The following is a 14339-nucleotide window of genomic DNA, read 5'->3' on the forward strand; positions in this document are numbered from 1 at the left end:
GGGGTTGAGGGCCCCCCCCCAGTGCACAAATTTTTGTGCACCAGGCCTCTAGTATATACATATAATTTGCATGATTAAAAATTACCAACAAACTAAAAGGGCCTGTTTGCCAAAAATAAATAAATAAATAAATAAATAAATAAATAAATCTTATTAAATTCTTAGATTGAAGCAGTCTACTTTCTTACTTTTGTTTTTGTTGCCTGTGCTTTTGGTGTCACATCCATGAAATCATTACTGAGAAGCTTTTCCCCTATGTTTTCTGCTAGAAGGTTTAGTTTCAAGTCTTACTTTTAAATTTTATTCCATTTTGAGTTGAATTTTTAAAATATATATTTTTATTGATTTCAGAGAGGAAGGGAGAAGAAGAGAGATAGAAATGTCAATGATGAGAGAGAATCATTGATCAGCTGCCTCCTGCAAGCTCCACACTGGGATGTGCCCCGACCGAAATCGAACTGTGACTTCCTGGTTCATAGGTTGATGCTCAACTACTGAGCAATGCTGGCCAGGAGGGTTGATTTTTTTTTGTAAGGTAAGGTATAAGATAAGGGTCCAACTTCATTATTTTATATGTGAATATTTTGTTTTCCCAACGCTATTTGTTGAGGAGACTATCCTTTCCCTATTGCGTGTTTTTGGCACTCATGTTGAAGAGCAGTTGACCGTATATGGGTGGCTTTATTTCTGGGCTCTATATTCTGTTCCATTGGTCTGTGTATCTGTCTTTATGCCAGTACCATACAGTTTTGATTACTGTAGATTTAATATATTTTTAACTCAGGATGTGTGAGTCCTCCAGTTTTGTTCTCTCTGATTGATTTGACTATTGGTCTTTTGTGGAGCCACATGAATTGCAGGATTGTGTTTTCTTTTTCTGTAAAAAATGCTATTGGGATTGTGATAGAGATTGCATTGAATCTGTAGATTGTTTTGAGTAGTATGAGTATTTTAACAATATTAGCAATTCCAGAAAGGAAAAAGAAAAAGGAAGAAAAATTACCAAATAAATGATTCAAAATTTTCCAAGAACTGAAAGATAAATGTATCCAGCAAAGTATATGAAAAAAAAAACACACCTATATCATAGCACAATATCAGACCATTTTAGAACAAACAGATAAAGAAAAGACCCTAAAGTGTCAAGAGTAAGGAAGAAAAAATAAATGGTCACACAGAAAGGCTTATTGGTCAGAATGGCATGGGATTTCTCAGTAGCAACAGGGAAACTAGAAAGTAGTGGGACAAAAGCGTCAAAATTTTAGGGAAAATAATTTGTTACTTAAAACCTATAACAAATTATATAAAATTTATACACAAAACATTTGAACTGGGTGTGTCTGTATTCCAAATTATTATATTTGGCTTTAGAATTCATGTTATACAAAATATTCAACAATAGTTAATGTGTAAATTATGGTTTTATTTTTAAAAATTAGTTATAATTCAGGTATGAACATAAGTCCCAGTTTCAGTTTATATGTGTTATTATTAATAGTGTATTTCTTTTACTTTTAATAGTGTTCTAGATTGAATGATAAATTATATTACTAAGTTATGCCTAGGGGATTCAGGGAAGATTGCAATATAGATGAATAGACATTTTATCTAGGGGAATAATTTAATTTAAATTGGGGGAAGCAGCTCAAAAAAAGGGTTTTAAACAGCTGGGTTGGCTTACCAAGCCAACACTGCTAACAGCATAGCTGATAAAGGGACCAGGAGTTTTGCTGCAAACCTGGCTGTTTCAGGTTCCTGCTTCCATACCTAGGGTTCTTAAACAGTTTTGGGCTGAAGACCCCTCTGAAGCTGATCAAAACAATGAAAAATGCTCATAAACCCACATGTGGTCTCAGGGGCTCACAGGCTCCCTGATACCCATCCTTGGATAGACTTCCACTGGGATCCATAAGTGCTGGGTTAAGAATGAGGCCTATAAATTACCTATGACCTAGCAATTTGACTTCTGGATATATAACCCAAAGAATTGAAAAGAGGGACTCAAACAGATATTTGCACACCCATGTTCAAACCAGCATTATTCATAATAGTCAAAAGGTGGAACCCAAGTGTCCATTGATGGATGAACAGATAAACAAATGTGGTATATCCATTCAATGGAATATTATTCAGCCTTAAAAAGGAAATTGGAAATTGTGATGCAACATGAATGAAGCTTGAATACATTATCATAAGTGAAATGAGCGATTCACAAAAGGATAAATACTGTTTGATCCACTTATATGAGGCCCCTAGTGTAGTCAACTTCATAGAGACAGAAAGCAAAAGAGTTGTTGCAAGGGACTGGGGGAAGGAGGAATGAAGAGTTATTATTTAATGGGTACAGAGTCCCAGTTCTGCAGGATGAAAATGTTCTGGAGCTGGATGGTCCATCGCACACTCTACATCCCCACCAACCAGCATGAGACACCCTCAGGACACAGGCTATTGGGCTTCTCATATTCATCCAGAGTAAGAGGAGCAAGGACATCTGGGACCCGAACCGCATAGACCGAGGACACTGCAGGAGGGGGAGGCACAAAGTCAGGCACCCTTAAAGGACTACCTGCTCTGACCTGGGACCAGAGGAAGACAGTGCAGTGGAGAGCTTGAACAGTCAGAAGGCATGACCAACAGCTAACCCACCATCAGGAGCAGATGAGTCTCCATAGCCTTTCATGTCCATAGCTAGTACCCGGAAACCCGCCTGGACCAGAGCTGGGATCTAGAAAACAAACAACTCAGGTACATACAGGGTAGTCTTATAGTGTTTGGCTGACACTCCCTCTTTGCTTCCTCTATCCCCATGGTCTTGTAAATGGCTCAATCCAAAGCGCCACCTGACATTACCAGGTATCTCCATGGAGCTGGAACGAGCCCACCTGGATAGGGCTGCCATGGACCACTGGTGGTAGGGTTTGTGCACTGCATCTAATGCCGCATCTAAGGGAGCACCTTTCCTAACAAAGACCTTGTATATTTCTATAATCATTACAAAGACTTCCAGGAGATGGCATAAAGTGTCTTGAAGAAGTCTGCTTTTTCTTCTTTACTCTGTAAAGGTGGTATATGGACTAACACAGCTCTGAGGTCTGGAGCAATCTCCAGCCCCAACATTTCTGCGGTATCACAGCCATACTTTGGCAACAATGCTCCACTGTAAGGTTTCGCTTCTTAATGACGTTCGGGCTGGGGCACACCATGAGGCTTTCTCCTTGCCTCGCCTGACTGGGGTACCTTTACCCAGTTTTCCTTACCTGGTACCTCCAAGAGAACCAGCTCTCAGGAAATCCATGGCAGAGGCACACAGCAGGGCCAGAGCCCAGCTCCACGAAATGCAGATGCACCCCGGGCTGTGGAAAAGAGAGGTGAGCAGGAAGTCACCACACCACCAGGCCAGCCAGAACTAGACCCCGCTTCGGCAGACCATCCAGGCCATTTCAGCATATATCCAGATCTTGTTTGGACAAGATTTCTCAGCCTAAGACCCCAATGCTGAAAGTTGTCTGAAAAGGGACAACTCGCCAAACTGTGCAATAAAAGCAGGTGGCTTTCACTGTAACTTATATAAGAAGCTTGAAAAGAAGATTACAATGGGGGAGAAAAACCCAAAACCAAAAGAACTTTGCATCTTCCTTAAAAGGCCCTTATACTATTGGAGTCTCTGGTGTGGTTTGTCATGTTTTCAATATTTAAAACTGGGGATCAGTTTTGTGCAGAGTGTAATCTTCATGCTAACATGCAGAATACCAGGATTATTTGGTTAAAAGCTGTTTGTATCTTGAATATGAATTTTTTTCAAGTTCACTACAAACTTCTAGTCCTTTCTGGGCTACATGGGTGTGGCAGCAGCTGCTAGGGCTCAATATCGGTGCTCTTCTCCTGGCACATGGTGGCATTTTCCAGCTCTCCCCCCACGTCTTTGCAGTGGGTATGGCCATGTGACTGAGTTCTGGCCAATGGCATATGAGCGAAAGAAATGTGTGCTACATCCAGGCCCTCCCGTGCTTGGTCCTTCCTCTCTTTTTCTGTCTGAACCTGAATGGATTGGGCCTTGAGGAAGGTGGAACCAGCAGAAGGAAGGGCCTGGGTGCTTGAATGACTGCATGGAGAGAACCCACTCCTCACCCACACTGGACTGTGCTGTACAAGAAGCAGACCTGGTATTCAGCCACTGAAAGCTGGGTTGTTTGGGACAGTGCTAGGCCTCCTCTGACTAGTACAGTGGGGTCTAATCAACCAAAGCAATTCAAAATATAGTCAAAATATAGCCTATCTTTCCCAAATGTACATATCTCCAACTTATTAATGGAAATGAATGAGAAAAATAATCTTCACATTATAGAAATTCATTCAGGACAATTCCATCTAGCTGCATCCCAGATTTCTCCAAGCTGGTGTTCCAAACTGGAAGTTTGGGTCATGATTCCCAACAAGCTATTTTGCTCAAGAAAACATTAGGCCAACTTTTCACAAACCCATTCCTGAACTACAATCTTTTTATCAGAATATGTTCCACTGCCTTAGCCGGGTAGCTCAGTTAGTTAGAGCATTGTCCCTATATACCAAGGTTGTGGGTTGTGGTCAGGGCATATATAAGAATCAACCAATGAATGCATAAATAATTGGAACAACAAATCAGTGTTTCTCTCTCTCCCTCTCTCAAATCCTATATAATAAAGGGTAATATGCAAATCAACTGAAGCAGAACAATCGAGTATGCCTGTAGTCCCTCGCCCCAGCCGGCTGGCCCTACCCAGGAGCGGGCACCCCCATCCCGATCAAGGGTGGGGCCGGCTGACAAACCACCCACAGCCCTTTGCCCAGCCAGCCTGCCCCCGATGGCCACTGGACCCCACCAGTGCACAAATTTGTGCACTGGGCCTCTAGTCCAGTGATGGCGAACCTTTTGAGCTCTGCGTATCAGTATTTTGAAAAACCCTAACTTAACTCTGGTGCCGTGTCACATATAGAAATTTTTTGATATTTGCAACCATAGTAAAACAAAGATTTATATTTTTGATATTTATTTTATATATTTAAATGCCATTTAACAAAGAAAAATCAACCAAAAAAATGAGTTCTCGTGTCACCTCTGACACGCGTGTCATAGGTTCGCCATCACTGCTCTCGTCAATAAAAAATTTTTTTAAAAGAATATGTTTCACAACCGTGCCTTTAGTACTTGGTAAAGGGAGGGAATTTAACTTTAAACTTCATACTCCTTATATTGAAAAATGTTATAGTGCTGAAGTCCACTCAAACGATCCTCATCAGCCTCTGTTCTAAATGGATCCTAACTAAAGGCCCATTTTGCTGCTTTGTATTTGACTCAGCTGAGTAGCTCAGCAAAAGTGCTTTCCCATCCTTTAAATGACATGTTAACAAAATTGCCTTAAAGCTGGAAAACGGGAAAGATCTATTACAACCCAGTTTGGGTTGCATTAGCATCCAGGGAGATGCATACAACAGCACCCTCTGCGCCTGGGCTCAGCTGGGGCTCCCCAGAGGTCACTGCTCCAGCTCTTGAGTCTGGGCGGTGGCAGGGGCAGTAAAAACAGTTCTGAACACCCTTCTTCAAGGCAAAATGAGGAATCTATCGCAAGTGGTGGGATATGCATCAAGAGGATGACAAAAATAAGTCTGTCCATGGGGTTGAAGATACAAGGTTACAGCCCAGACCCCAGCCCCAGGCAATGAGCCCCTCACTCTTCATCAATATAGAGATGAGGTCTGAAGCGACCTTATAAAATGTTCATAGGAGGGGCTACACTGACTCTGACCCGTAGCTTCCAGTACTACTTTCTTACACTCAACTCCTACCCATCCTGTAATGCCCACTTTACCATGTCGGCTGCACCCCTCTGCCCGCATTTATGGCTGCTGCCTGCATATGGTCCGTGTCTTCTATTGATTTTTGAGAAATTATGCTTGTGGGAGATATGATTTCCCTATAAACAATGGCTATTCAACTACCCTTGATATTGAACAAATGTCTCTGTGAGTCATTTTAGGAGACCCAGTTAGAGTACTCAGCTGACGGAGGGAGAGTGCTCACTTACCTTGATTGGCACATAACCATGGCTCATGTCATTTGGATGGCATGGGATTGGGAGAGGGGCTGCGACTTCTGTTTTGAGAAGCTGCAAGTAGAAGGTACACAGTGAGAGGTACAGTGAGAGAGGTGTCTTCTGCTTCCTTCCATGAGGGGTTCTCAGAGTGAGTTTCCAAAACTCCAGCGAGCTCACCTCCCACAGCCTCCATCAGGGACTGACCACCCATCTTCCTCTCCTGCGGCACCACCATCTCATTATAAAGCTGTGAACACTGAGATTCAGAGTGATAAGAAATGAACCTAAATTTGCCATCTGAGAAAATGCCAAAGCCAGGATTCAGACTGCCTCTGTTTGATTAGAGCACAACTGGACGTCATTTCTTCTTCCTTTCAGTTTCGTGGAGGCCCTTGGCTGAGTTCTGACGGATGAAATGCAGACAGAAGAGTATGGCCTGTCGGCCTTGCCCATGAAAATCCCCACCTGATCCTCTACGTCTCTTTTCCTGATTTCCCAGTTGAGTGTCCGATGTGAACTCGGAAACCACAGGTGGAAGATGGTGGGTCCTCCATCAACCAGATCCTTGAATAGCTGGGCAAAGCCAAGCCCCTGGCTGCCATCAACTGCTTTTACATAAGCAAGAAATAAATACCACTTGCTCTAAAACACTGAGATGTTGGGCTTTAGTATAATTCTTCTCTAGGGCAGTTCCTCAAGGGGTCACCCAGGCTCATGTTGAATACTGCCAGGAACACAGAGTTCCCAGAACAGCCAGTTGTACCACCATGGTATGGCTCTATGGCTCTGTTGAAGGGTTTCTCCTCCAACTCAGCCAAAACCAAACTCTCTGTGCCTTCGTTGGTCTGCTAGGGTTGCCATAATAATGGACCATAGACTGGGTGACTGAATCAACAGAAATTTATTTTCTCACTATTTTCAAAGCTAGAAATCCTAAATCAAGGTGTTGGCAGGGTTTGTTCCTCCTGAGGCCTCTCTCCTTAGCTTGTAGAAGGCTACCTGCTTGCTGTGTCCTCACATGGCCTTCTCTCTGTGTGTCTCTGTGTCCTAATTTCCTCTTCTTATAAGGATAAGAGCCATATTGGATTAGGGTCCACCCTAATGACCTCATTTCACCTTAATTCGTTCTTTAAAGACCCCATCTATGGCTGGTGTGGCTCCATTGGTTGAGGATCATCCCATGCACCAAAAGGTCATCGGTTCGATTCCCACACAGGACACATCCCAGGTTGTGGGCTTGATCCCCAGTGTGGGGCATGCAGGAGGCAGCTGATCGAGATTTCTCTTTCACATTGATGTCTCTCTCTCTCCCCCTCCTTTCCTCTCTCTATAAAATAAAAAAACCAATGGAAATAAACATATTTAAAGGCTCCATCTATAAGTACAGTCACATTCTGAGGTCCTGGGGCTTAGGGTTTCAACATATAGATACAATTCAGCTGATAGTCTTCTGCCTGCATGCCACTTTCTGTCCTCTGGAGTCCTTGGGGTTCAGATAACCCATCTTTTTACAGTATTCAGGTAAATTCCTGAACAAAGTGTCCTTGGGGCTTCTATAACTTATTGGTGTCAGTTTCCTGGAGACAGAGATGACAAAGGACGATGAATACATGTACGTGAATGGAGCAGCATGTTAGTGACTTCTGCTGCTCAATTTCTCATCTTTAGTCCCAAAGGTGCAACCTGAGGAAGAAGCACTCCACGGCCATGCAGTATTCTCACCTCTAAAATGGGGGAAATAAACTGTGAAATCCACCTCCCTTTTAAACATGGGAGAGTTTGCATAGGTGTCCTCAGAGGTGGAAACAGGGTGAGCCCTCCACCTCTGTGGTGTCTAGAGAGGACCTGGGGTATGGCAGTGGGGATGGGGCAGGGGGTGGGCAGTGTGGTGCCCTCTGATGGCAATGAGCCTTGTCTGGCCAGAGGAGTCAAGACATGGACCACTATGGCCAGTGTCCCTTGGGGACCTTCTTTTGATGTGTTCCCAGCTTCCTAGGTCACTCACCAGTGATGCCCCACTGCTTCCCCGGTGGAAAGGGTGGGGGTTTCCTACTCTAATGGTTCTCCCATGTGTTTGTACAATTTACAAGCCTGTTCATGACTGAGTCCCACAGCCTTCCTGAGAGATAAGAGGCATGTCTCTGTTCAAAAGGGACTGATTTCCATTTTTCCTTGTATCTTCCCCACCCCCCTGAGGAGAAAATGGGTGAGACATGCCTTCCTTTCCCAATTTTACAAAACAGGAATCTGTGGCTCAGATGTGATGAGGGGGCAAACCTCGTAAATGGGACAAAAAGGTGGATGCTCTGTCCCAAGTCTGGGCACTTTCTTCTCTGCTGGGTGAGACTTCCAGGCTTGTAGAAGGACTCAATACGCTTGTGCCAGATGCTTTAAGGTTATGAAGTCACTAGCTATACATTTTTATTTATTTGTTAAAGACAAAAAGGCAATTGTTCTGAGCTAAATTGTGTCTCCTTCTGTTGAAATCCTAACCCTCAGGGCCTCAGAATATGACTGTATTTGGAGAGAAGGTCTTTAAAGAGGTGATTAAGGTTGAATGCGGTCCCTGGGTGGACCCAGGGGAGTAAGAATCCCATTTAACTGGTGTCCTTATAAGTAGAGGAGATTAGGAAACACACAGGGGAAGACCGTGTGAAGACACAGCAAGAGAGCAGCCATCCACAAGGCCAGGAGAGAGGCCTCAGAAGAAACCAACTTGCCAACACCTCAATCTTGGACTTGCAGCCTCCTAGTGAGACTGTTGTTTCAGAAACCCAGTCTGTGCTGCTTTGCGGTAGCCCGAGGAAACAACACAATTCCCTTTAAGAAAATGGTTGTGACGCCTTTGAAATCCATCTAGCACAATCAAGTGTATGGGCTCCCTCCTCCCTCCTCTCGCATTACACTGACAACCCTGAGCAAAGCACCGCGTTATGCTAAAGGTTTGTGTAACTGTCACTCCTGGACTTGGTGGGATGGGTGATCTTAGGTAAAGTCAAAAGAACAAAAGGTTCCTCAGCTTTGGCAGAGCAGGCTAATGGCCAGGCAGCCCCCAGGGGGTGATTAAGGACACCCCGTCCTCAGTGTGAGAGACAGATTTTACATAAAAGCCTTCCTTCAGACTGGCATGAGGGCGTAAACCAGGAGGAACCAAACAACTACACCCGAGTGCCAGCGGCATGACCTGGCACACAAGGTAAGAGCTGGGTTCAGACCTAGCCCTACTGGGGCAGACCTAGCAGCTAGATTTTCAATATTCACTCTAAAGAGTAAAAAGGGGTGGCTTTGAAAGCCCCACTCTTGTCTTGGTTCCCCTGCCTCTTACTAGTACAGATTCTTGCTCTCAGAGCATCATTTCTCTGTCCACTGACTGCAGAGAAAGCAACAAGGTGTTCTTCAAGGACTCCATGATGCTTGCACAATGGGTAATGAACTTCCACCCAGGAGGGCTACCTGGGAACCATGCCTGGAGCAATGAACTGCCTCCACAGTGGTTCTCCTCTGACTTGTTTTGTCTCATGTACCTAAATAGAGACAAGAAACAGGATATCCCACTCAGCACAGATGTGCAGTTACCTGCACCCCGGTGACTTTCTCCAGCTCTTGCAGGGCCATGTCACTGTCGCGGACAAGGATGGTGACCATTCCTAAATCACGGGCTGGCTTCAGATTGGCCCCAATGTCATCCAAGAAAACAACCTGAATCCAAATAGCATGGACACTAGCATCACTTCAACCAAAGTGAACTTCATGCATGAGAGACAACACCAAAATAAATACATTAATTTGTAAATAATGACTATCCTATATAATAAAGAAGCAATATGTAAATTGACCCTCATGCCATAACACTGTCACAAGATGGCGGTGCGCACAGCGGGGGCAGGGCCGGCAGCCGCTCTGCGTGGCCCAGAGGCGGGGCATTGGGGCGGCACTCCAGAACTCGGGGCCATCCCATGGTGCACCAGCCACGTGGGGTGGGACTCCAGGACTTGGGCAATCCCATGGTGCAGGGGGGAGGGGTCTCGCGTACTTTCGCGCTACAGGTCACTAGTTTTACAATAATGAGATAAAGAATGATTTTTCTCTCCATGTAACTTTACTCTTAAAATTAAAAACATTTAATTACAGAAGAGTCACATAAACACACAGATATATGTGTTCCCACATACACCTACTGATTTCAGCCTGAATTCTGAAGCTGTGAGAAGATTAAGGAAGAATATAAACTATCAAAATGACATTAAAATTCATCTAGAAAGATCACACATGTGAATCGACAAAAAAGTATGTCTGGAAAAGAACTGTAATACATGCAGATAAGAAAACAAAGCTATAAAAGGTTAAAAAGTAAAGTTTGGTACTAATAAAGAAATTAACCAAAAAATAATAATCAATGAGATAGAAGAGAGTCTAGGAATAGACCCAAATACAAATTACAGTTTAGCTTCTAATAAAAGTGTCATGTCTAATCGATGAAGAAAAAGATTATTTAAAGATTATTTAGCTACTAGAGGCCCGGTGCACAATATTTGTGCACTGGGTGGGGCGGGTCCCTTAGCCCAGCCTGCACCCTCTCACAGTCTGGGACCCCTCAGGGGATGTCCTTAGCGCTGCCACGGAGGCCGAAGCAAGAGAGGCTCCTGCCACCGCCGATGTGCTCACCAGCCATGGGCCCGGCTTCTGGTTGAACGGTGCTCCCCTGTGGGGGAGCTCCTGCATTGAACATCTGCCCTCTGGTGGTCAGTGTGTGTCATAGCGACTATTCGTTCCTCTGTTCGGTCAATTTGCATATTAGCCTTTTATTATATAGGACTAGAGGCCCGGTGCGGGTGGGGGTCCCCACTGGGGTGCCTGGCCAGCCTGGATGAGGGGATGATGGCTGTTTGCAGCTGGTCACACCCCCTTCAGGGTGGGGGTCCCCACTGGGGTGCCTGGCCAGCCTGGATGAGGGGATGATGGCTGTTTGCAGCTGGTCACACCCCCTTCAGGGTGGGGGTCCCCACTGGGGTGCCTGGCCAGCCTGGATGAGGGGATGATGGCTGTTTGCAGCTGGTCACACCCCCTTCAGGGTGGGGGTCCCCACTGGGGTGCCTGGCCAGCCTGGATGAGGGGATGATGGCTGTTTGCAGCTGGTCACACCCCCTTCAGGGTGGGGGTCCCCACTGGGGTGCCTGGCCAGCCTGGATGAGGGGATGATGGCTGTTTGCAGCTGGTCACACCCCCTTCAGGGTGGGGGTCCCCACTGGGGTGCCTGGCCAGCCTGGATGAGGGGATGATGGCTGTTTGCAGCTGGTCACACCCCCTTCAGGGTGGGGGTCCCCACTGGGGTGCCTGGCCAGCCTGGATGAGGGGATGATGGCTGTTTGCAGCTGGTCACACCCCCTTCAGGGTGGGGGTCCCCACTGGGGTGCCTGGCCAGCCTGGATGAGGGGATGATGGCTGTTTGCAGCTGGTCACACCCCCTTCAGGGTGGGGGTCCCCACTGGGGTGCCTGGCCAGCCTGGATGAGGGGATGATGGCTGTTTGCAGCTGGTCACACCCCCTTCAGGGTGGGGGTCCCCACTGGGGTGCCTGGCCAGCCTGGATGAGGGGATGATGGCTGTTTGCAGCTGGTCACACCCCCTTCAGGGTGGGGGTCCCCACTGGGGTGCCTGGCCAGCCTGGATGAGGGGATGATGGCTGTTTGCAGCTGGTCACACCCCCTTCAGGGTGGGGGTCCCCACTGGGGTGCCTGGCCAGCCTGGATGAGGGGATGATGGCTGTTTGCAGCTGGTCACACCCCCTTCAGGGTGGGGGTCCCCACTGGGGTGCCTGGCCAGCCTGGATGAGGGGATGATGGCTGTTTGCAGCTGGTCACACACCCTTCAGGGTGGGGGTCCCCACTGGGGTGCCTGGCCAGCCTGGATGAGGGGATGATGGCTGTTTGCAGCTGGTCACACACCCTTCAGGGTGGGGGTCCCCACTGGGGTGCCTGGCCAGTCTGGGTGAGGGGCTGAGGGCTGTTTTCAGGCTGGCGGGTGACTGAAGCTCCCAACCGCTCCTTTTTTTCTTTTTCTTTTTTTTATTCTGGGCCAGCTTTAGGTCTGGCTCCAGCTCTGAGGCTTCTGCTGCTGAAAGCAGGTATCTGGTTGGTTTGCGTTCTATAATCGATACACTGTATCAACTCCAGCTCTGAGATCCCGGCTGGCTGAAAGCGGGTTTCTGGGGTTTTGTTTAGCTTCTATATTTGTTACAATGTTTCAAACTGCAAGCTCAGAGGCCGGCAAGGCAGGCGGGGAATGTTGGAGTCCTCTGTCACTGAAGCAAGCAAGCCTCATGTTCGCTTTAAGCTGCCTGGCTGCCGGCCGCCATCTTGGCTGGCAGTTAATTTGCATATCGCCCTGATTAGCCAATGGGAAGGGTAGCGGTCTTACGCTAATTATCATGTTTCTCTTTTATTAGATAGGATTTTACCAGTTTGAGGGGAAAAGTAGATACTCCATATCTTACTTCAAAATAAATTTTGAATGGATCAAAGGTTTAAATTTTAATAAAAATAAAGGAGTAAGAGGTTCTTAGAACAGTAGAAGAAAGCATGGGTGCATTTATTTATAATCTTGGATTAGAGCAAGCCTGGACTTGTAAGCAGCTCCTTCAACCCCAAAGCCCTAAATGAAAATACATTTACTTATGTGCATACAAAAATTTAGAGCATTGTTATAATGCTTAACCCAGGGACTGAGGAGAGCAGAAGCAAAGTTTTAGAGAAAGACCTTCCTGGTTTCATTGAGCCTGATAAGGATTCCCAATGATGGAGCTCAGGGTTTCACTGGATCAGGTGTGGGTGAGGTGGGGCCCATAAAAAAGAGTCAGAAATGTCAGGGAAAGGAATTTAATCTCGGTCCAATCACCTTTTTGAAAGGAATACAATGCAAAAAGTAATTTAGAATAGGTAAGAATTAAGGGGTGCAGGGGTGCTTGGAAGACTGTTGCAATATTGGAGCCCATTCCTGTTCACCCTTAGGTGGGGTGACCCTGACTAGCCTGTGGCTTTGGGAAAATCTCTCAGGGTTGACCTGTTTTTACAGGTAAACTGAGGCAACTGGTCTAGAAGTTTTCAATAATGCCTATTTTGATCAAAGTCCTATAAAAAGCCACAGAGAGGGGTCAGATGCTTATCTTTGGTAGAATTTTCTAGAAAAGATGGGTAAAAAGTCCTTTAGAAGACCTGGCCTGAGAGAAGTGGAACCTGCCACTGGACCTACAACCTTCCTGCCAGGCCCCAGATAACCCCAACCTGCTCACTCCTCCTCCATTTCTCTTTTTGGCAATATCTCTAGAACATTCTTTCCCCGTGAAAGGAAGCATCTACTATGTACCTCATTGGGGCTGGCCTTCAAGGTGTCCAACATAAACTTGTAGATCTGAGGGTCAGGCTTGGCCATTCCAATCCGACATGACTCTATCAGGAAGTCAAAGTGTGGTCTCAGTTCACACATCAGCTGGGCCAGGCTGCTCCTCTGGGTGCTGTCATCCAGCCAGTTGTTGGTGAGGATGCAGGTTGTAAACCCTGAGCAAGAAGTCACCAGTGAATGGACCAGCTACAGAACTTTGTCCCGAGAAGCTCTGCCTGGAGCCAAGTAAGGTTCTACTCACTTACATCAATCTCCTGACACTGGGAAATAATCATCTTCACCCTTAAGCACCTCCTGACACGGGGACACGAGAGTGAGCCCACTGTGTATATTAAGGGCTTTCAGAAGCCCAGATGGAGATGCTGCATCTGCCTCCGGACTGTCCCTCCAGTACACCTTCCAGTCTGTGTTACTGCAAACTCTGCTCGACTGCATTTCAAAACACCTGCTTTGGCTTTCAGAGACTGATTCCCATTTCGAAATGCAAACAGAGACAGCAGTGCCCCCGGGCTTTCTCTGCCTAACCAGATGGAGCAAGAACCCCCAGATACTGGAGACGAGACACAGCTGAGTTGATGGTGTGACACTTCCCACATGATATGAGTGAGAAATATGGGGTGGCTTAGCCACAGTCAGGCAAGTCTACTGATAAATGGGTGGAATGATTTCAAATACGCTCATGAAGATTTGGGCTCTGACATTAAATAAATTGCCATTGAATGAACATGATCTCATGTCTTAGACCAGTGGTCGGCCAACTCATTAGTCAATAGAGCCAAATATCAACAGTACAATGATTGAAATTTCTTTTGAGAGCCAAATTTTTTAAACTTAAACTATATAGGTAGGTACATTGTTATTAACTTAATTA

General features: G+C 46.0%; 1 protein-coding gene across 1 annotated transcript in view; it reads right to left on the bottom strand.

The window, feature by feature from the left end:
• The window catches only part of EPHX2 (epoxide hydrolase 2, cytoplasmic), a 67157-nt gene that overhangs the window by 34565 nt on the left and 18253 nt on the right, over window positions 1–14339 (bottom strand). Inside the window, exons 4-8 of the mRNA XM_005866646.2 lie at window positions 13433–13623; window positions 9648–9770; window positions 6063–6143; window positions 3258–3353; window positions 2647–2725 (exon numbers count right to left, since the gene is read on the bottom strand). Of these exons, the coding sequence (XP_005866708.1) occupies window positions 2647–2725; window positions 3258–3353; window positions 6063–6143; window positions 9648–9770; window positions 13433–13623 (570 nt within the window). The remainder of the gene's footprint in view (window positions 1–2646; window positions 2726–3257; window positions 3354–6062; window positions 6144–9647; window positions 9771–13432; window positions 13624–14339) is intronic.

Source organism: Myotis brandtii, unplaced genomic scaffold (assembly GCF_000412655.1).
Source record: "Myotis brandtii unplaced genomic scaffold, ASM41265v1 scaffold236, whole genome shotgun sequence".
Taxonomy (NCBI): Eukaryota; Metazoa; Chordata; class Mammalia; order Chiroptera; family Vespertilionidae; genus Myotis; species Myotis brandtii.